This window comes from Camelus dromedarius, chromosome 11 (assembly GCF_036321535.1).
Source record: "Camelus dromedarius isolate mCamDro1 chromosome 11, mCamDro1.pat, whole genome shotgun sequence".
NCBI lineage: Eukaryota > Metazoa > Chordata > Mammalia > Artiodactyla > Camelidae > Camelus > Camelus dromedarius.
The window spans coordinates 49,284,565-49,308,539 of record NC_087446.1 but is presented as its reverse complement, the minus strand read 5'-3'; the positions used below and the strand labels follow the sequence as shown (position 1 = coordinate 49,308,539).

Sequence of the window (23,975 nt, the reverse complement as noted above, 5' to 3'; positions counted from 1 at the left end):
AAGAGCACTCTGTTCTTCTTCTGCCTTTGGAATGACGCCATCCTTTCCCTCGTTGGTTTACTGAGGCTCCTTTCCTTGTTTTCACCCCATCCTGGTGGCATTCTACCTTATTTGGCATTCGATCATGTCACTGGGGTAAATTTCAAGACTGGCTCCTGCGTTTTCTGATCTGCTGCCATTTTTTTTCTCCTGGCAAAAAACAAATCTCTTCTGGTTTTATGCCACAGTGCCCATTTCCAATTTAACACCTCCTTAGGAGAAAGTTATTTTTGCTTTTTCTAACTGTAGGGTATCTTTGCCTTAGTGTAGAATTTTAAGTTAGTCTTAGTGATAATAATTTTCTTGACCTTTTCTACCCCTACTATATTGCTAGAATTTTGTTTCATTAGCAAAATGAAATGAACAATAGATTACTTAATACTCTGTCTAGAAAGAAGCATTTTATTTATATAGATCTTAGACCATAAACTATCAAGAGCTTGTTTTCAAGAATGTTTGACTAAAAGACCAATTTTCAGGAGTAAGACACATCAGTTCATTATACTTTGCAGAATTCCACAATATAAAGAGTATTTAAACAGAAGCAATTGTGTGAATGTTTAGAAAAACTTGCGTTCTTTCAAAGCAGTTGACACTTCCAATTATATTTCACTTTTTGTGGACTATTATCATTACTCTGTAAGAAAGTCAGTTGTATTCAGTGTAAAGCCATTGTGTCAAAAATACTTCTATCAAATAATCCTATTTATTTGTACAACCAATGGGTTATGGACCTTAATATGCAGTATAGTGTAAAAGATCAAGAAGTAACAAATAAGATGTAGAATGATGATTAAACCCATCAGAATTCTACATTCTCTTGGGTAAACTTAGTACATCATAGTTTAAAAGACAACCAATGAATTATTCACAAGTGTCTCAAAAACAGAGGAAACATTAGATTTCCTTCCCCCCCTTTCCCCCTCACCCCTCCTTCCCTCCCCTTCTCTCTCTCTTTCTTTCTCTCCCTTCTTTCCTTTTCTAATTAATTAATTTTTTTAAGGGGTGGGGGAGGTAATCAGATCTATTTATTTGTTTTTTAATGGCGGTACTGGGGCTTAAACCCAGGACCTTATGTGTGCTAAGCATGTGCTCTACCCCTGAGCTATACAACCCCCACCTTCCTTTCCTTTTCTAACTCCTCAATTAAGTACCATGCAGTTAGCAATGTATTTTAATGAAATAGAAATATGTTCTTTGGAGGGATTATATACCCCACTTTCTTTCCTTTCTTCATTGCGGTATTGAACCTTTCTTTCCTTTTTTTATTTGTAAAAGAAAAATTGAATACATAGTTAAGTGACTGATAATAGCCATAGAAGATATTTTTTGTCAGAATTGTCCTGACATTTTTGGCTTGTAAGATTCTAGTTATTGGATTAAATTGTGCCTGGAAATAAATATTTACTCCAAAAGATTATTTTAATATTTAATTACCTGATGTTCTTTTTAAACTTTTTTTCCGTATAGTAAACAAATAGTGGAGTTTTTATCATAGTAACATATTTTACTTTAAAATATAATATGTTATAGTTTATATGTGGAATCTTAAAAAAAGGACACAGATGAACTTATCTACAAAACAGAAATAGACTCACAGACATAGAGAACAAACTTATGGTTACCAGGGGGTAAATGGGATGGGAAGGGAATTGCACCTCTCGGGGAGTGATGAAAATGTTAGCTATCTTGATTGTGGTGGTGGTTTCATTGCTGTATACATCTATCAAAATTCATCAAATTTTACATCTGAAATATGTGCAGTTTACTGTACAGGAGTCATACCACAATAAAGATTAAAAAAAAAAGTATGTCTCCATCACTCCAAAAGTTGCCTCATCCCATGTTAATCCAAATTTCTCTCCACCCCCATTCTCAAACATTAATCCTCTCTTTATCATTCCTTATAGATTAGTTTGAATTTTATAGAATTAAATATAAATGGAGTCATACAGTACCTTTTTTTTGCTAAATTTTAAAATTCAGCACAATGATCTTGAGATTCATCCATACTGTTGTGTCAACAGAATACTTGGTTTTATTGCATTCCATTGTATGGACATACCATTTGTTTATCCATTCACCTGATTTTTTTTAACATATTTTTTATTAAGTTATAGTCATTTTAACAATGTTGTGTCAAATTCCAGTGTAGAGCACAATTTTTCAGTTATACATGAACATACATACATTCATTGTCACATTCTCTTTAGCTGTGAGCTACCACAAGATCCTGTATATATTTCCCTGTGCTACACAGTACAATCTTGTTTATCTATTCTACATTTTGAAATCCCAGGCTGTCCCTTCCCAACCTCCTGCCCCTTTGGCAACCACAAGTTTGTATTCTATGTCTATGAGTCTGTTTCTGTTTTTTATTTATGTTTTGGGTTTTTTTAGATTCCACATATGAGCGATCTCATATGGTATTTTTCTTTCTCTTTCCAGCTTACTTCACTTAGAATGACATTCTCCAGGAACATCCATGTTGCTGCAAATGGCATTATGTTGTCTTTTTATGGCTGAATAGTATTCCACTGTATAAATATACCACATCTTCTTTATCCAGTCACCTGTTGATGGACATTTAGGCTGTTTCCATGTCTTGGCTATTGTAAATAGTGCTGCTATGAACATTGGGGTACAGGTGTCATTTTGAAGTAGGGTTCCTTCTGGATATATGCCCAGGGGTGGGATTCCTGGGTCATATGGTAAGTCTATTCCTAGTCCTTTGAGGAATCCATTCACCTGTTGATAGATGTTTAAGTGGTTTCCCACTATAGCTATTACAAATAAAGCTGTTGTAAACACTTAAAAATGTTTATTGTAGTATTACATGCATATATACACACAAAAATGATACATATCATTATCATGAAAATACACATGTGCAGATGTATGAACTTTCAAAAACCACCTACATAACCAGAACCAGATCAAGAAACAGAATGGTACCATCATCTTTGAAGCCCACTCATCTTTACTCCGATCTCTATTCTCCCCACCCCAAGAATAAGACACTTCTAATAAAATTGAGTAGTTTTGCTTGCTTTTGGACATTGCATATAGATTAAGTCATTGAGTATGCACTATTTTTTTCTGGGGGATGTTCTGAGTATTTTTCTAAATTGTATTTTTTGTGAGATTCATTTATGTTGTTGAATGTAGTTGTAGATTATACTTCCTCATTCTGTTTAGCATTTCACTGTGAACATATATCACAATCTGTTGATCTGTTTTACTGTTGATTGGTTTGGGGAATATTTTCTCAATTTTGGCTATTACAAAAATAGTGCTGTTGTGAACATTCTTGTACATGTCGCTCCTTGAATTTATGAATGCATTTCTTGTGAGGATGTACTTGAAAGTTATACATTATGCATATGTTCAGCACTTTCCAAAGTGGTTGTAGCTGTTTGCACCCCCCAGAAGTGTCTGAGTGCACCACGTCCTTGTCACTATTTGGTGTTTTCCATCTTTTAAATTTGCCCATTGTGTGGGTACATGATAGAATGTGTAATTTTTTTTTTTTTTGGCAGAGTCAGATGTTTTTTATTCTACAAAGTCATGTGCAGGCATATCTGAACAGGAATCAGAATGTGTAATTTTTAAATTGTGAGGTTTTCTTAATTTGCATTTCCTTGATGACTAATGATGTTAAGTACATTTTCTTACATTTATTAGCTATTTTGATGTTCTCTTTTACCAAATGTGTGTTTAAGTCTTTTGACTATTTTTATATTTGGTGTCTGTTTTTTTTTTTTTAATTTGAAGTTTTTTTCTGATATATTCTGGATACAAATTTTTGTCAGATAAATGTATTACAAATAATTTCTCCCATGCTTTTCATTCCCTTAATGGTGTCTCCAGCAGCAGTTCTCAATTTTACTATAATTCCAAGTATAATTTCCACTTGTATATATTTAGAAACAAATCCTTTGTCACATATATGAATTGCAAATATTTTCGTCTACATTCTTTACTCTTCCAATGGTATCTTTCCATTAGCAAACATTCTTAATTTTACTACAATCCAGTTTTATCATTTTTAGTTAGCTCTCTTGTATCCTTTTAAAGGAAGCTTTGCCTACTCCAAGGTCACAAGTATGTTATCTATGTTTTCTTTAAAAGCTCTGTTGCTTTATCTTTCACATACATCTGGAATTGATTTTGGGGTATGTTGTGATATAGGGAATCAACTTTTATTATTACTTAAGGAATACATGCTCATTGTAGATAAAAGTGAAGACTATGCATTACCTATGATCTACCGTCCAAGAACACCATCCTGGGCACCGTGGTGTAATCTTTCCACACGCAGCTTTTGCTATTTATTATTTCTTAGTTTTGTTACTTAGTAGTACTGTTGTAAAAGTTGTTATTACTTTTTATTCCTCTCAGTTATGAACCAAAAATAAGATGTCTAATTCTATTTCTTGGAACCTCACCCTCATCACCCGTGACAAAAACCAAAACAAATTTAAAAAATGTTGTCACTAGGATAATGTCACTTTTTATTTTAAGCTCTGCATATTTACAGACTAACTTCTCAAGTAGACTTTTGAGTTTTACTTCTGTGACATTTTTTTCCCCACCAGTCAGTTAAACACATTATCTTTAGTATAATTTGAGGGTCTGTAAGTTTTTTTTTCTAACTCTTTCATTCTGCTTGCATCTTTATTAATTCCTTTATTCTGTTTTCCTTTTTTTTTAAACAGTATTTGAATTATTTGCTAAATTAATTTTTCATTCATTTTTTTAAAGTGATCTAAGATTTTAAGGTTTTACATTTTCTCCTTAGTCCTCTTGTATCTCTACCCCGATGTTCAGATGTATAGCTTTTTTATTATTGCTGATTTTCTAAAATAATTTTTCAGTATATAATTGGGTTTTCTACTTGACGTGAGAATTATTTGAAAAATTCCTCTGTAAGAACCTGCTTCTGTTTTTGTTATTTTTTTCATATTTATATTTTATTTTTCATTTTATTCTGTAAAATTTTCATTCTGCTCTGTTACTCAATATTTATTTCAGTCTTAGCTCTAGGTTAAAATTACTCAAAGCTCACCATCACTCATTTTGCCATCATTTACCCATTTCTTGTTTGTCTGCACCCTGGCCTCCAGGAAAATATTCTCTGAGTTCTCGCATATTCAAAATGGTTTGTCTGTTGTCTGTACTTGAAGGCAGCTTGGCTGGGCACCATCCTTGGCTTACATTTTCTTTCCTTAAATATATATATATTAAGGATGTCATTTCATTGTCTCGTGATGTTGACTGTTGCTGTGGTGAAATATGAATATAACCTACTTGTTTTATCCTCATAAATGATATTTATTTTGTCTGACTGGGAAAAAATTCTTTATTTTTAAATCTCAATAACTTTACTAGAAAATGCCTTGATGTTGACCATTCTTGGGCAATTCCTTTGTACCCAGTGTGTCTTTCCAATGTGTAGATTCAGGTCTTTTATATCAACAAAAGCACTCTTGAATTATAACTTTAACAATTTTTTTCTGTTCATTTGTTTGATTCTTTTTTCTTCAGGGACTACTCCAAATACATGTATGTGGGTCTCTAATACACATCTTTTCTATTTTTCCCCTAATCCATCCTTCTTTTCTTTATTTTAATGTGGTCACTTTTCCCATTTTTCTGTATTCTTTATTTTTTTTCGTATTTTCTACTCTGTCTCATGCTCTTTTCAATTTTGTTTTTATTTGGTTATGATGCTTCCCTGCTCTACTTCTTTCTTGAGTTTTTCTAGATCATATTTCCCTTCTTTCTTTTGTTTTTCTATCTCTTTCCTGAATTCCTATATTTCTTTTTTTTTAATTTAAAACTTTTGTTCTTCAATATATGCTGTTAAAATAAAAACACAAGTCACAGATTGTAGAAAAAATGTTTGCAAAACAGATATCTGACAAAGGACTTTTCCCAAGAGTATACAAAGAATTCTCAAAATTGAATAATAATAATAATAATGATAATAATAATAATAATAATAATAATAATAGTAAAAGGGAAACCACCTGCAGAAAATGTGATCCAAATATGAACAGGTGTTTAATACAAGAAGATATACAAATGGCCAATAAGCACGTGAAATAATCCTTTACAAAACTAGTCAGCAGGGAAACACAAATAAAATAGTGTGTTACTACTGTACACCACTAGAATGGCCAAAATTAAAGACTGTGATGATTCCCCATATTGGTAAGGATGTGGAGAAAGTGAACTCATCTCTTACTGATGAGAACATTAAATGGTACAACCATTATAGGTAAAAGGTTAGCAGCTTCTTATAAAGCTAAACATACGCTTTTCATACAACCCTGTAATTCCACTCCTAGATATTTATCTGATAAATACATATTTTTATGAGAAGACTTATACTTGAATATTCATATCAGCTTTATACATAGTGGCCTTAACCTAGGAATAACCCAATTTCCATAAACAGATGAATAGATAAACAAATTGTGGTATATCCGGACAATGGAACACTACGATCTGTTTTTGAGGTTCATCCATGTTGTTTCATGTTTATTATTTTTTATTATTGGGTAGTGTTCCTATGTTTCTGATTTGAGGTCTGATTTCAAAGGTAATCTCTTCATTTTTTTATAATTCATGGCAATATGGTCACAACTTTTATCTGCTCCATAGTAAGATTTTTCTGGTGTGTTTTTTTTTTCAACTGTAGGTAATTTTTGATACTCTTCCCCAGTTTGTTTCTTATAGTACATTTGCATTTATTGTGTGCAATCTTTAAAAAAAAAAAGTCATCCTTGAATTAACTGGAATTTCTGTCACAGAAGAGAAAGCTTCCTATAGCTCTGGCTTCTCTCTGGCATTATTTGCATAGCCTACGTCCTCTGCTTCTATGGACAAAACATGGTCCAGGAGAACGCCTGCTAACGGACCTGCTCACATACTCAGTCTCTGATGTTCCGCACAAGGACTACAGCTTTCACAAAACAGAGGGAACATTTATCTTCAGACAGTTTTTTTTTTTTTCCTTCTGATGTTACTTGGGTCCCTACTGTGTCTTCTTGGTCCTTTCTGAATATTTTTTTATTTCATTCTCCTGACTTCTACTTCACTTGTTTATGTTAACTGTTATATCATGCTGGAGTTCTTCTTCTTCTTTTTTTAAAATAATTTCCAGGAGAAGAAGGTTAACTATTTTGATGTATGGCAGCAATATTCATCTTTTAAGTTGATTTTCTCACCATACTTGGACAATATGAAGTATTCCAGGCTTTAAAAATAGTGCATATACATGTGAAGAAATTCCACAAGAAAAGGGAAAGAATCACCTGAAAGGATTAGAAGTAACAGTGCCCTTGGCTCTTACAGGTTTAGAAATAGTGTCTGTTCCCACTAACCAGACTGGAAGACCTCTCCATTCATGAGCGTTGGGTCATGAGAACAGACAGGTCTTCCCCTCTGTAGTGGAAAATAATTATTCCTGTATTGAGCACTGCTTCACTCTTGCTGAATACACTTTACAAGCAGGATCAGAAAGGATCTATTTCCAAGAAACCTAACTGCATCCAAGCAGAAAGCTCAAGAAGATTTATAAGAATACAAATATATTTATTGCCCCAAAAGATAATTTTTCACAATGTGTGACATCCAATAAAAAATTATCAGGCATTCAAAAAAGCATAAAAATATGATGAATACTGATGGTAGACAATTGGAACATAACTTAACAAGTGCTTGAGCAGAGGAGTTTTAGTCTTCTCCGTGTTCCTGTAAATGCATACTGCATACTGCAAACAATAATGCTTAAAACATGTTCAACACAATGACCACAGCTTGTACCATTTTAATTACAATGACGAATAATTTTCCACATCTGCTACAATATATAAAGAGTTTCTACTAAACAATTGGCCATTTGTAATTAAAAATGAAACATCAACTGTAAACATCCCATTTCTGTGTATTTACCACTTTCCAACTCTCTACCTGTAGGTCAGTGGTTCTCAACTGGGGCCAACTGGCTCCCAGGGGACATTTGACAATGTCTGGAAATATTTTGGGTTGTCACGAAAGGGGTGGGCCACTACCAGCATGGAATGAGTCTCTACTCATTAGAGGCCAAGGAAGCTGCTAAACAACCTACAATGCACAGGGCAGCCCCCTAGAACAAAGGTTCACCAGCCACACAAGTCAGTGGTGCCTTAGTTGAGAACCCTGAACTTCAGTGACCATTCATCCCAGTTCACCCAGGACATCCCAAGCGTTAGCACTGGAAGTTTTGCATCTCAGGAAACTCCCCAGTCTCACGTAAATAGTGAAGAATGATCAACCTACCTCCTACCTTTCAGTATGAATATTCAGTCCCCCACTGTAAAGTAATAAAAATCAGAATCAGCATGAACATGTATTGAACACATATTTTGTCCAATATTATGCCAGTGTGTTATCTGTATTATCTCATGTAATCATCTTAGCAATTGCCTGAGATTACTATTATTGCTTCTATTCTGCAGTTGACAAAGAGTAGGCCTACAGAGTTCGGGTAAATTGTTGAAATGTATACAACTGGTTACGGTAGAATTAAGATTATAAAACAAAGACTATCTTGAGTATAGTGTGCATATTCCTGCTTTGCAAGGCTGGAATTATTTTCTCCACACTGTGCCAGCCTCATAATATAGCTTGTGTTTATAATAATAATTGTTGAAATTAAAATTAAAAATTACATTTGATATAATTATGGCTTTCATTTTCTGAGTTGTTGCTGGTTACAACTGTGCTGCATGAGATTTGAGCTGATATGAAGAATACAATCTTCTTTTAAAAAGTATGGAATTTGAAACTAATGAGATTTGAGACTAGCTTGATAGGTGATCTGGAGTGAATTACTCAATTTCTCTGAGTCTCATGGGGGAATGCATAAATTAAATGAGGTAACCTTTCTGAAGTCCCTTGTATGGTGCTCAGTATGTCAAAAAAATTCCATACATGGTAGTTGTAATTGTCAATGTGAAGAAATTGCCAGATTTAAATGGCATAGATTGCCTTATTCATGACATTTTTATTAGTAGGGAAGGAGAAAGGAAGAGAGACAATGTGGCTATCATAACATTTCTAGTCTAGTATAATGAAAAGACTTTGGTGTCAGAAAGGATTTGTGGAAATCCAGCTTAGCTACTTATATACTATATGAGAGTATAACACTTACCTTCTACAAAATGAAGGAAATAATGCTCTTTCCTGAACACTGTAAAGATTATAAAGACATAAAATACACATCATACACATCTTCCCATTTCTTTAAAACAAGAAAAAACAGCCCTATTCTTAGAGCAGTGTTTCCAAAAAGTTGGAGAGGATGCAAATCAAATACGCCATTGCAAATGCTACTTTGAGTTACAGACATTCTGTGATGGAAATGAAACATCTATTTTTCCTGCAGTCAGTAGTCCAGATAGCCAGTTAAACAAGTGCAATCTGATTTTCTGTTATTTGTATGAAGGAAGGCATGGCTTCTAATGGAAGGATGCATTCAGAGATGCAGCATAGTTGAACTGACTCTAAATGACAGTGCACTGAAAGTAATCACTAAATAGACAGGTGCGGGTAAAGTCCATTTTTGTTTTGCTTGGAGTAACAGTAGGCTTAACTTAGAGAAGCACCACAAGAAGTCTGTAATTCTGTGACGAATAAAGTGACACTTGTGAGCAAGGGGTACCAAAGAGGGGACCGACTGTGGAGGGATTTCCATCACCAAGCTGGGTCATTACCTTGGCAAAAGTAGATTAAACTCTCCTTCCACAGATAAGCTTGTTCCACATTTGTGGTGAGCAACAGGCGGACCAAGTGCACGGTACAAAAGCCTGTCGGGAGAGGTCAGCTCAAAGTGAACAGAATTTTCCTTGTTGAGAGCTCAGAGGAGAAAGGGCAGCCAAGGACTAAATTGAGAGTGTATTCCTTTGTGTTTGTGAAGAGTTACCCATATAATTTACTTTTTATACTTATATTCTTTCTCTCCCTTGGCTGGATCTCAGAAATCTCTGATCACTTCCTTTCTCTTTTTTCTCCCATACCTGTTATAGAGAGAAGCAATTATGGAAACTGCAAATCAAACAGGTGCATTTGGACAATGAGAAAGGAGTTCTGAAATGATGATTGCTTTTTGCTGCCACTGAAGTTTATCCAACTTAACGGATACAGGATAACACAACTGGATTCAGAGCTACAATAATTGTTGAGGAAGATAACTGTGGACACATGGGGTCATTTGGATATTATAAACAAAGGGCATATGAATACTGTAAAACTACCAGCAGAAAGTCTCATAAAAACAATGGCCCACAGGCAGGGGTCAGATGCAAGTTTTGTGTGACTTAATATTTATATAATTTTGGGGGTGGGGGGGCTTGATACAAAAATAAATACAAAATGAATATTAAAAAATCACAATAAGTTACCGAAACCTTGGCGATTGAGATCCTTTTTTCTCGAATTTCTTTAGTCAACTGACAGAAATTCTCACCCAGAAGTGTTTGCTGATTGCAGACTAGGTTTTGCTTTTTGCTCCTCCAACACCCCCAGCAATTCCTCGGGTACACAGGGTCCCTTGCAAATGAGACGTGGCCAATAGGCGTCATTGGTAGCATCCTCTGCCTGCAGGAATTTCCCGCTCAAGCTTACTGTGCCTTGTTTGAGAAGCCTAAAAGGACCATAAAACACATAAAACAGAAACTTTCCATCTGATGTTTGGCGTTTCATTGTAAGAACTAAAACCTCACACACCCATCACCTACCTGGACCTCGGCCGCGCAACTTGTATCAGTTCTGGGTTTTACGGCTACCGGGATGGTGTCCAGCTGGGCCTCGGGCTGCTCACCAAGCTGCACGCCCACAGCGGGAGCCCGCGGGGACCGCACTCGGCTTGCGGCTGGGGACTGGGGGCGGCCCGCGCCTCCCGCTGATTGGCGGGCCCGGACCCTGGGGGCGGGCTCTCCCCCGCGCTGGCCCGGCCCGGGGTGGCTATATTGGCACCGTTCCTGCTAGGTCGAGTCCTCGCGCCTGAGCCGGACTGAGGAGAGGGCTTCTGAGGGCAGTGCGGGCGCAGGAAGCGGAGCGAGGCTGGCGAGAGCGAGCCGGGGGCTGCGGGGCTGCGGGGCGATGAAGCAGCGGCTCAGGGAGCGGAGGCTGGCGGTGTGGCGCGACGGGCCGGCCCCGGGCCGGGACTGCTGCTCCGGAGGCTGCTGAGGCGCCGAGCGAGAGGGAGGAGAGGCAGCGGAGCGCGGGGAAGCCGGCTGGGTGGCGGGCGGCTCGGGTTGGCCTCCCGGGTTGGGATCCCCCCGGTGGAACCATGCGGGTGGCCAAGTGGCTGACGGGGCTGCTCTACCAGCTCTCGCTCTTCATCACCAGGTCTTGGGAAGTTCACTTCCACCCCAGGCAGGGTAAGGTCACCGCGGGGCGCCTTCAGCAGCTGGGTGGGGCGCGGGCCCGAGGGGGACCTGCGGACGGAGGCGGGGGAGCGGCTCAGCCCGCTGGGGAACCCCGGCCTTGCCGGGGCTCTCGGGACTCCGGGACCAGTCAGCCCCAGACATCCCCGGAGGTTGCGGCTGCGCCGGGTTTCGAGGAATCGCGCGCAGGGGACCCGTCTCCCTCCGGGGACCACGCGGTGGGGGTGCGTGGGGCAGGGTGGCGAGGGCGCCCGCGGGGCACGAGTTGGCGGCGGACGGGAGGCGAAGAGGGGCGCGGGAAGGAGGTGGCTGCTGAGGGCCCCGAGTGGCGGGGTCCCCGCTTGGGAAGCGTGGAGCGGGTCGGGGGTGTGGGAAAGCAGGCAGGCACACTCAGAGCGCACGTGTGTGCGCGCGCGCACTCCCCAGCATGTGTCTATTTGTCGCGCCCCTCTCCCCGGGTCTGGGGACCCGGGGCCTCGGTCCTTCGGCGGGGACGTTTGGTTGCAGAAGTTTGGGGCTGGGAAGCTGGAAAGGGGTGGGGGCTCAACGGCCGTCTCGCTGTGGTTGCAGAAGCCCTGGTGAGGACACTGGCCTCCTACGAAGTGGTGTCCCCCGCGCGGGTCAATGAGTTCGGCGAAGTGTTCCCGCAGAGCCACCACTTCAGCCGCAGGAAGCGCAGCTCGGAGGCGCCGGAGCACACGCCGCTCAGGACCCACTACCGAATCCGCGCCTACGGGCAGCTCTTCCAGCTGAACCTGAGCGCCGACGCGGCCTTCCTGGCTGCCGGCTACACCGAGGTGCACTTGGGAGCCCCAGAGCGCAGGGCCGAGGAGCGCAGCGCGGCGCCCCCAGACCTCCGCCACTGCTTCTACCGCGGCCAGGTCAACGCTCGCGAGGATCACACAGCCGTCTTCAGCCTCTGTGGAGGCCTGGTAAGCGCCCTCGGGTCCCTTGGCATTTTCTTGGGATCCGGTCTTGCTCGTGCAGGAAGCTGGGTTTGGCTTTTCCCGAGTGGCCGGAGGGTGACCCAAGAGATCAGAGTGGGCTACCCGAGAGATTAACACCTAGATGAAGCCAGGCCAGAGGCTACGCCTTCCTGCAGTGGGGAGAGCGGAAGATCAGGACGTCATTCCCTGCTGGGCAAGCTTGGCCCTTCTCTGTGCAAAGCTGAGAGACTCTTGCTCGAAAGTGACAGATGCCGAGCAAGTCAGGGAGTCCGGGAGTGGCCCTGCGGAGGTGTGGTTGTGGTTTCCAGCCGGAGGGCAGGCTATTTCCCACAGACACACCCATTTTGGACCATCTATTGAGGCAGACTCCCCTGAATCTGCTTAACCTAGCTGTTTGAATTTAGAATGATAGGAGGAAAAGAGAAAGAAAATACATGCAATGAAAAGGTTTGAAAAGGAAGTTTTTTGGTTTTTTTGTCTTTTGATAGTATGGGGATGGCCATTAATCTGTGAAGTACAAGTTACGGAAGAGGTTGAATCTGCCTGTGTAAAAATGTAGAGCGTCTCATCTGATCCAGCAAATGAGAAATGATCACTAAAGTGACAAGGGTAAAAGATGAGGATTTTGTAAAAGCCTCATTGCGGACAGAGGAAACGAAATAGAATATTGGGTTCTATGTGGTTTGTTTCTCTCTCTTCGAAACAGAGAGGTTCTAATTTTTTTTTTTTTTTTTTTGCCGTGAACTTTTTCAGCATGCTGGGGGAATCCCAGGACCTCTTCTCAGCATGATTGAAGTAAAGTAACATACATATTATTTAATTGGCCTCCTTTAAAATATTAACAGTAATCAAAGTGTTACAAGTATTAGAATTTGTGGTGTCATAATACATCCTTCTTTATTAATGCTTTACATAATATCTCTTGGGGCCAATATTTAATTGGCCTCCATTAAAATATTAACAGTAATCAAAGTGTTACAAGTATTAGAATTTGTGGTGTCATAATACATCCTTCTTTATTAATGCTTTACATAATATCTCTTAAGTAAGTAAGCTTTTTAAGGCTTACTTACTTACATACTTTTGTAGTGGTAGCGAGTGTGAACAATCCAGATAGCTTTGAATCACATTTGAGTTAAAGTAACCATTATTTTATTACCAACAAAGTCACAGTGCCTGTGGTTTTACCTACAGTCGTAACTGAAGGAAATGTTCATTACCAGAGGTTAAGGAAAATAAAGATGTTAACACTTTCCCATCGAGTCCATGGAACCCCTGGTTGAGAATGCTTATGTCAAACAGATATGAACTCACTTCATCATTAACTCCTGATAAACACACGTTCAAGAAGAAACAACTAAGAATTTGGCTAAGGGATTCTAGTGTCCTTCCCAAGTATTCTAGCTTTTGTTGGGCAAATTTTAAAAGAGTTTCAGAACATCAACACTGTTTATTTTTTGATTAAGTAGAACATTGGTAACAGTTCTCTCTAGGCCAAATGTACTACTTCCTCTCAGGTTAATTGACGTAAGATGTCTTCCTGGGTGTGAGTATTGGTCATTACTAAGTAAATTTGAAAAATCTCTTTGCTTTTTTCCATGCTTTTGTCTTGAGCTTGTCAAGACATACATACATGGAATCCCTGGGACAGTCTTCTTTTCTGGTGTGGGTTACTGTAGAATGCTTACATCATCAGAATGGCAGCAGCGCACTCATATTTACACAGCCATCTACACACCGAAGGAAAGAAAAATATTCTCCTTTCTAGAACCTTTCAAAATGTTTAGTTTGCCTGGAAGCTTCTAGATTTACTACCACAGATTTGTCATGGTCAATTCATTTTCCTGATTTAATATTTAAGGCATGGAAAACATTCCAGATGGGAAGCATTATTAGGAGTGATATGTCTCATGTTGATTTATAACATTGGCGTAGTTCAAATTATTATTCAGTATCCCCTTTTTGAAATCAGGAAACCGTTGAAGCTGTTTGAAGTCTTCACAGGAGCTCCTCCGTTTCTGTCACTGTGTCAGTTGTCTAGTTACTATGCATCATTAGTTTGATTTACCTGTGCACTTTGCTTTTGATAGACTTATTGATATTATCAGTTTAATTTGATTTAACGATTAAAAACACATTTTCATGCCTGTGTAACTCAGTTATATCTTAATTTCTTTGTATTTGCAAGGCTGCGTAAAGGACATCACTCATGGCAGAGATAGAAATTTTCCAGTAATACAGCAAATAATAGAGGTACCAGGATCTAAACATTTTTTTAGAAGTGTGATCATGATCAGTTATGAATCTAAATCCCTAATAATATTAGTGATGTTTCTTTGATTTTTCTCATTTTTGATATCAGCACTATAGCAGATATTAGCTATATATTTATGATTGTGTGTTTTATCTCTACCTCGACTCTGTCATTAACACTCTTTAGAATAACAGCTTCTTCAAATAGCAGAACTTCTGGTGGGTGTTGGAGTCCATTTGTTATTACATCAGATTCCTCTTTCTAGTCTCAGATTAGTCTTTAGATCCGGGTAAAGTTGTATTACCCACAGCTTGGACCAGCTTAGTTCTTGCAGATCAGCCTCGATACAATGCTAACCTCCAGCCCTGGTCATGTTCGCTTCCCAGCTTACCTTTGTGACCGCATATGTGGCTGTAACGACCCAGCTTTGATCTCTGTCGGTCCATTGAACACTCAAGTTGAGATTTACCGAAGGATTTTTAGAGACAGTCTTACTAACTTAGAGAAGTTCTCTTTTTCTAGTTGCTCTTTGCTTTAAGTTTTGCTTTGAATCATAAATGGATGTTGTACTTAATCAAATGCTTTTCCTGAATATATTGAATGAGCACATGATTTCCTCATTTTTTCCCACTAACATGTATTGTCTTACACATGGCTGGAGTCAAGCAAATGCTGACCATTGATGAAAACTGACCCCAGACAGGGCTGTAAAATGTTCTGAGGCCTTTGTATTGTTTGGGAGGAAGGAGGGAAATACACTGTCCTCCAGGTCCTGTAGTCTCCGATGTCCTTTGTGGCTTAGTCTCTGTGCATTTTCCTGGCCCCAACAGCTGAACTCTGGGCCTGAGAACTCATGGCTTTTCTTTGTTCAGTTGGGCTTCACAAACTCATTGTCCCCTGGGCTGGAGACTGGTGCGGCATACCCCTCTGAGCTCAGCTGCAGCATCTATTTGATTTCTTGTGTGGCCGACGCCTTGGGCAGCCCTCGACATAGGGTCACTTAGTTCCTGCTGTGCATCCTCTCCACGTAAAGTGGTTTGGTGACACCATTGGTAATCTCCCCTCTAAGGGTCTGAAACCCTCCATGGCATATGAAAGTCCTCTCTTTGCCAGACTCTGCGGCACGTCTCATTTTGGTGTGTATGTGTGTGGGGGCTGTCAGAGGTCCCTTCCCTGGATACCACATAGCATGCTGCAGCATTTCTCTTAGCAGTCCCCCTCCACCATCTAACGTGCCTTCTGTCTCTGGGACCTTAACCGCCCCCCTGCCCCGGAGGAGAGGTCCTCGCACATGCATCTTTCCAACTGTTTCCTTTGCCTCCATCACTCTTTTCTTCCCAGAATCCACCGAGTTCCCCTTTCCCATCTCTTACAGTTGACCGATAACCTGTCCATCGTCCCACCTGAGGTAGCATCTACCTCTCCTTTCTCTGGCGGCTGCTGAGGAATGTGACTTTTAGAGGACGGGAATAAAAAACATTAATATTTTTCAAATATCTCTGTGCATACAACCATTTAAAAAAAAATCGACACCACAACACACGTGTTGGTTCCATCAAATTGCATTAACCTCAAACATATGAACTAATGTTTTCTTTTAATTCCTATACAGTGAATTTTTTTTCTACTTCTAGAAGTCTTAGTATTCACGTGTTTTTCTCTTTCACGAACTCACTGAACCATGCCTTGTGTTGTTTAGTTTTCTTAAGTGCTTTGGGTCCAAGAACCAAAAGGAGCAGAGTCTGCCAGAAATTTTCTGTTTCATGTGTGTATAACTTTTGCTCCTCTGATCTTTCCTTCTCTGTAATTTTTCTTTCTTGTAAGTCTCAGTATTTATTGCATGATTCAAACGTATTTATTTTTACATTTCTAAAATCTACAGTAGATGAGAATATAGAGCCAAATCATAAAATTACCTGTAAGTAATGTAATGGCCAGACTGTTTTCAGTCCATTGAGAAACTGTCACAGAATATTCACTTATCAGGTCTTTATATCCCTACCTCAGCTCTAAACTTTGTTTTCGTGGGTCATGGTGTCCATCTTCTCACAATGCTGATATGCTCTTATCCAAGTAGATAAGCTGTAATATTCATAAGCTGTAATATTTCTGGCATACACGTGTCAGGGTGGGATGTATCAAGTGTACTGAGGCTGTTTCCAACGACCCCTGTGTCTCCTCACTGTCCCCCATTACCTGGTGGGTTCCCTTCTTCCGAAGGCCCTCAGGGACTGACCTGGCCACCTAGACAATTAACTTCACTGTTTCTTGGTGGGATTTGAAGTGATGCTGTCTTTTTGGTGGAAAGAAAGAGTTTCCAGATGTCCTAAAACCAGACACTGCATCTGGCTTATGCAGCATTCTCACAGAGCAGCCCGCAGGGGTTGTGTGCGCTGTTTTGAAGCTTCTCCTGTGAACCATCCTGCAGCCTGTCAAGGCGCGAATGCCCTCGGATGACTGATGATCGAGGTGCTCTAGAAACTTCTTGTTCGGACAGGAGTTAACCGTACGGAAACTATCGATAATGTCCTTTCTGGTTTTCATCTTCTTGGAATGGTTTAGTTTTACTTTCTAAACTTCCTATATGCCCAGAAGTAATAGAGCGTCAGATCATTTCACCTGCCGTTCCGTATTCATCCAAATTCCGAAGGACCCTTTTTGGCAATTCCCACGCTCAGTTAAGTACTCAGACAGCACTAGGGAGAATTTCTTACGCTCTACTTTCAACATTCGAGTGTTAGCCTATGTCTTCCAAGAAGCAGATGGCAAGATGGGAGTAAACGTGCCTATGTTGGAGACACGGAGAGAGCAGTGAAGGCTGAAACAGCTGAAGAAAGGATAAAGATGTTGGGTCCTTGGCTGCTGGGCCTTCTAAACAAGGTTCAGCGAAGCCCACCTCAAGCCAGATTTGCCTGGGGGAAGGTTCCCTTGCCTCGTAAGAATGAGTTTCCTCTCAGTAACCTTGCCACACTCAGTTCCTGCCTGGAGTGGTGCGTGGGAGACTCAGCTGGGGCACGAACACTGATGAGTTCAAAGCTCAGTGGTTGGGACCCTTGGCCAGTTATGCTCAGCATTCTCAGGGCCACCAGGTAGTGACAACAGGCACACATATACGCTCAATGAAAATAGTCTGTTAAAAAGCTGTTAACGGAGAAGTCCAGGGGGTGCTGGGTGAACTTCAAGGAAGGGGTGATTAAGGGAGTTGACCTGGGCTGGAGGAGGCTTCTCAACCGAACTCTGGGGGATGAATAAATGTATGGAGACATGAAAATTCAAGGGCTTCTTGTGGGTCTCTGCAGCTGAAAAGTAGGTGGCTTGGGAGGCGTGGGGGAAGGAGGTTGAAGTCAGGTCAAGGCCGGAAACTCATTGTGAAGGAGTGAGGGCTTGAGCTGTAAACGTGGGTTAGTTGGCTGTGTTAGGAGGGGCCTCCTCTTGTGCACCATTGCGCGGGGTGCAGGGGAGGCAGCAAGCGGCTGGGAAGACCACTCTTGTAGTCTACCGTGGGCAAGGAGGATGGGCCACTTGGAATATGGGGCTTCAGTGGCAAAGAAGAGCTGGGTGCCTATGGAAGGTGCACTCTGTAGACCAGAGAGTCCCAACTGGGGGCAGTTTTTTTCCCCCAGGGGACACTTGGCAGTGTTTGGGGATGGATACTTTTGGCTGTCACAGCGGTGCAGGGGGCAGGGGAATCTACTGGCATCTGGAGGAAAGAAGCCAGGGATGCTGCTAAACATCCCACAAGGCACAGAATGGCCTCCTACAACGGAAGGATTATCACCATGTCAACAGTGCTGACGTTAAGCAACCTTGTAGATACCCACTAGAATTTTGGACCAGAAGAGAAGATGAACAAAATGGTCCTAATGACTCTGACTTAAATGACTGAGTGATCCTCTAGCCATTAACCAAGAAAGGTTATCACAGAAGGAGGTGAGGAGAAAGAGATACTTATTCTAGAAACATCTGTTTTATTCTATCATAGGTTGGCTTTAATCTTCCATAATTGTTTGAATTTATAGTTACTCTTTGTCTAAAATGTCCTTTCCCTTAAACTCCTACTCATCTTTCCAAATCCATCCTGAGCCTTCCTGTCTGCGCCCTGATCTTCTCTGGAAAGAGCTGAGCAGTCCTACCTTCATTCTACCACTAGACTTTTTATACATCGTGTATTGAATGTGGTTATTTGTCCATATTTCTATCATTTAGAGATTGTAAGTAAGGGAATGATAGCTGTATTTATTTCAGCACTCAGTACAGCACATAGAAATGCTCAATGCATGTATGAATGAGCTAAAGCAAGTTTTATGAATATGTCCGTGTAATTAGGTTAGCTCTTCTCTAGAATTCAGTGCAGCCAAATTATTTTTATCCATTTTAGTTGAAGTAGCTGGACATATTTAAAAACTTTTGTACAGATTAAATCTTTTTCAGATATCTGAGTTAACTGTGTTCCATTTATTGCTTCATTTAAAAGCGGTTTACACTGCACCCTGGTTACTTATGGCTTTATTTCTGTTTAGCTTATAACTGCTACTTTCCACAAAATTAATCTTAATTAAGCTGTCTGAGTCATACTAATATTCAGAGGAAGAAACAGATCATTATTTCTCAACAAATGCTTATCAGTCATTTGTTTTTTTACCAGCCCCTGTTAGATATCAGTGGTGCAGTAATGTCCATATTACAACAGCATTAAATCTATTAATCAAGGATGTTCATGAGCTCCATCAATGCTTTGTTACTGCAGTAATTAGCACAGAGAAGGCACACCAGCTCTTGAATGCCTCAATCCCAAGGTGACACACACCACTTCTATGTATATTTTATTGGTGAAAACCAATTGCCTGGTTCTACCTAGGTTCAGAGGGCTAGAAAATGAGGGGCAGTGCTCTGCCCCTGGGAAGAGAGGAGAATAGATACTGGTGGTCACCAACAGTGTTTCCTGTAGGCTGTCCTCTGCTCACCACCTGTCCCTTTGCTCCTCTCTTCTTGCACATCAGACATACTCATCTTGTTTCCAAGGAGACAGACAGCCCTGCAGGGGCACTGTTTCTGCTCAAAGGCCAGGATCTCTGGCTAATGCATCATCTCATCCATAAAGTCCAGTTGTGTCGCTTCATGGTTCAGCAACTAATGAATTAAAAGGCAAATTATCAGGGTGGGAAGGGATAAATTGTGAATTCAAAAATTGCAACTCTTGGGGAATGATGGAAATGATAACTACCTTGATTGTAGTGGTGGTTTCATGGGTGTAGACATCTATCAAAATTCATCGAAGTATACACCTGAAATGTGTGCAGTTCACTGTACAGAACCATACCACAATAAAGGTGTTTTAAAAAAAATGCAAATTATCTGCACCTCCCCCAAACCAACATAAGCATGATTGTAATCTCAATCTTAATTTCCTACCGAGCATGGGGGACACCGTCTAGTCAGTGATTTATAGCAGTTTTGGAACTTCATCTGGAGAGGGACTGTGGAGACCCACTACCCCTGCAGGAGGAGAGTTCCTTTATTATCTTCCTCTATTCATCTTTCTGGGAAAAGTCCAGTCACCAAGGCCCCTGATTCTGCTCTCTGGGAGGGTCTTGCCCAGCCTCCTCCATGGCCACATCTAAAACAGATTCTGGGGAGTATACTCTCTGTGGGGCGGGAAGGGCACTCCAGGAATGCTGGGGTAACTGAGGATCTGTGGGTTACCCTACAACAAAAGCAGTCAAGTCTTCTTTAGTCCAGGCTCATGTTTCTCTGACAGTAACATTTCTCAAGAACTTGGTTGACTTCTGATGGCAGATCGAGTTTTGATAATGGCTTCAAATTAGTTTCCCGTGACAGTTACCAAAACCTAAATGGCAGTTATGTTAAATCTGGGAATGCCAAGAATCTTCTATGAGTAAACGCGGCATGTTGGATCCTCATCTTACTGGTAAACCGAATTCAAACCAATTCCAGCTGTATTAAAGGAGAGCAAAATTACAATAGATTATAACCTTTAGGGAAAAGTACAAAGGGAGACACAACAAGTGAAAAAGTTGATATTTGCTTAAATACTCACTGGGGAGTGCCATATGTCAAAATAACTGTAAACAAATTAAAAGAGAAACTAGGAAAATACATGCTATAAAGATAACAGATGGTCTGGCAGGTGTATGGTGCATGTTCCTGTAGATATTATATGTATCTTTGTTAAGTGATGTTGTTTTATAACATTTTGACAATGTATCATGAACATATTTCCGTTATATACCTACAGAATAGTTCTTACTGATTTCTTATTGTTTTAAATTTCTGACTGTTCTAATGACTTCAGGCTTTATGTCTTTGCAGATATTTTAGTAAGAGGATGGCAGAGGCTGTCCTGGGAACCACTACCCAGACCCCATGAGAACGTGGTGATTGCTCTGACAGTTCTCTCCACTTTTAGTGCGTACATATGACTTCAGAAACACCTCAGTAACTACACGAAAGCGAGATGTTACAGAATTTACTCCTTGCTATTGGTGTGGCCAGGACACTCTCCGTGGAGCTGAGTCATTTGGCCACATAGATCTTGGGTAGATAAGTGCAGAAGTCTGCCTTATTTTCTTGTTCATTGTGGGCAAAGACGTGGTGAGAGAGCAGTGTCTTTTTAGTTGAGCATCAGTAGTGTTTCCTCTCACGTTCACATTGGAGATCTGGAGTTGTCCTGTGGGATGGGGAGTAAAGAATGCTGCCAGAGGAGAGAAGACTCGTCTTTTCAGAAATCTTACAATGAATCTTCTGCTTTAGGCTTCTGGGGCCAATTACATTGTCTTCATATCACTGATTCATTCATTCAGTGTATGCTTCTGTGTAACACTATTTCCAAGGCATGATCAGTGGTGTTAGAATGAGGAGCTGTCAGGGGGAAATAAAACCTTTTTTTAAAAAATTTTATTTTATTGAGTTATAGTCAGTTTACGATGTTGTGTCAATTTCCAGTGTAGAGCACAATTTTTCAGTTATACATGAATATACATATATTCATTTTCATATTTTTTCACCATGAGCTACCACAAGATCTTGTATATATTTCCCTGTGCTATACAGTATAATCTTGTCTATCTATTCTAAATATACCTGTCAGTATCTACAAATTTCGAAATCCCAGTCTGTCCCTTAAAAAAACCTTTTGTATTGAACTGAGTACCCCCCAATAAAAAGGAACCTCACAGTTAATCTTCATAATCTTTTATTATATAACACTTAGAGTCCGCTTCAGGTAGAAAGTGGGGCTGGCTATAACATCCATGTTTTCAGTGGAGAATGTCAACATAGACTCAATTTCAAAATAGTGATTGACACCATTTTAACATACATTGCCTTTCTCGGGAAACTAGGTGGATAGAGTTACTTCTATTTTGTTATACAAGTCACAGAACTGAGGTTTGAGATACGAAGTGGCTGGCCTGAGATTCCATGAGTCAAACCCAGGATTCATACTCAGGCTTTCTTACTACAAATAGCGTCAAACTGATTCTCATATAACGTACGACTAAAGATTGAACAACGGAACATTTTCGTCTTCGTGGAAGTAATTACCAGTGATCCAGTCCTTAAATGAAAATCCAATTTTATTAATAATTGGGAGCAATTTGTTACTAAAATAAATTTTCAATCTTGGCTCTCATTGCCTTGTTCAGTGGTACCTTATTTTGAACTAGTTTTCTAGTTGCCAATGCCAAGGCAATAACTGCAAATGGTTTGGAAAAAGAGTCCAAATGGTTTACATTTTGTGCTTGTTGTTTTTACCCTTTAATAAAAATCTGAGAGTACATTATTGTTTGTGGCTCCAGTACATGTGTTTGCCATGTACTTAGAAAAAAAATATGAATGAATGTCACAATACTGAAATAAGAACACTTTGGAAATACAATTGTATAAAAATCCTCTGGACATAAAAGTTTTGGCCTAGGAGAGGAAATTGGAACCAGTCACATAATCACTTACTACCTTTCAAAATGGCTTGGGAAATAGAAGATCGTTGCTCCCAGGGATTGGGGACCCCTTTGCCCAAGTGGAAACTAGCTACATTCCTTTTCTTAGTCACCCAAAGAAAGAGTTTGGAATTTGATTGGTATTTCTCATGAATCAAATTGCACTGCCCCTCTGCAGATAGGCAAGTTGCTAAAAATACAGCATGATCTAAATATAATTCTATGAGCCACCTGTTTTGTTAAGTCCTCCAATTCCTTACCAGATTTCTTTCCAAGTTGAAAAAAAAAATTGTTTCCTTAGGAGCCTTTGGGCAAAACTCTAATATTTTTATTATTTGAACAGAAAATCTTCTGCAGTGGGGTGGCTTATAGAAAAATTGATGGAAGCAGAATACTTTTAAGTCCTTCTTTGGTAAATATGGGTAAATCCCTTTGAGGACAAATTATTTTTTCTTGAACTTAGTATTTTAAAACATAAGGTTTTGTTCAAGAAAAGACCTTTGAGTTATAAAGGCAATATTATTAGCAGGCTACAGTGTCCTAGCACTGCTCAAAAGTAGATGATGTCAGAGTCTGGCTATAACTGTATTTACCTCTCACATGAGAGTGCAGGCTGGGCCCACGTGTGGGTTTTATTGGAACATGATAACAGAAGTATCCTACAGTCAGATTTTGATCCAAAAGGAATATAAAAAAATTTCCCAAGGTTTAGATATTTCCAGTATTGCTTGGGAAAACGTGTCATTATTCAAAATAGTTTTGTGATGAGTAACAATCCACTTGGTGTCTGTTTGTATCTTTTACCAGGATGCTATCACATTTCCCCTCTTCAGCATACTTTTTAGAAAAGGCAGAAAGTGATTTTGTCCACGGGTCCTTTACTTAGGTTTCAAAAACCGTCTTTGTTACTTCTATGTGTAGTTAATTATTTTTCTGGGATAGCCAAGAAAGCTGGAATTTTGATATGTATTGAAAATAAGTGACTTAGAGTTGCTTTTGGAAAATGAGCCCTGGTAGAATTAATGAAATATGTTAGAGAATAGTAGGCTAGAAAAGTACCCAAGAAATGGATCAATTCTTTACACACACACACACACACACACACGTATATGCATATGTATATGTATATATCTTTTCTATTTTATATACTAGAATTTCAGTATATCTGTTGGAATTTCCTGAACTTTTAAGCTTTTTAAAAATGTGTAATCCTAATATATTAGTACATCATGTCACCAAGAGTGCCTAAACATTTTACTTTTCAGCATTGAAAGAAAACACAATCACGTAACTGTATCTCAGAAAAGTCCCTAAACTAACGTAACTTCAGACTATTAAG

The 23,975-nt window shown here is 39.8% G+C and overlaps 1 protein-coding gene across 2 annotated transcripts in view; it reads left to right on the top strand.

Annotated features, from left to right (window-relative positions):
* Positions 1-11,079: 11,079 nt before the first annotated feature.
* Positions 11,080-23,975, top strand: part of ADAMTS20 (ADAM metallopeptidase with thrombospondin type 1 motif 20) — a 134,158-nt gene continuing 121,262 nt past the window's right edge. For both annotated transcript variants that reach the window (XM_031462728.2, XM_031462727.2), the window contains exons 1-2: positions 11,080-11,471; positions 12,048-12,409. In XM_031462728.2, coding sequence (XP_031318588.2) covers positions 11,381-11,471; positions 12,048-12,409 — 453 coding nt within the window. In that variant the 5' untranslated portion in view covers positions 11,080-11,380. The remainder of the gene's footprint in view (positions 11,472-12,047; positions 12,410-23,975) is intronic.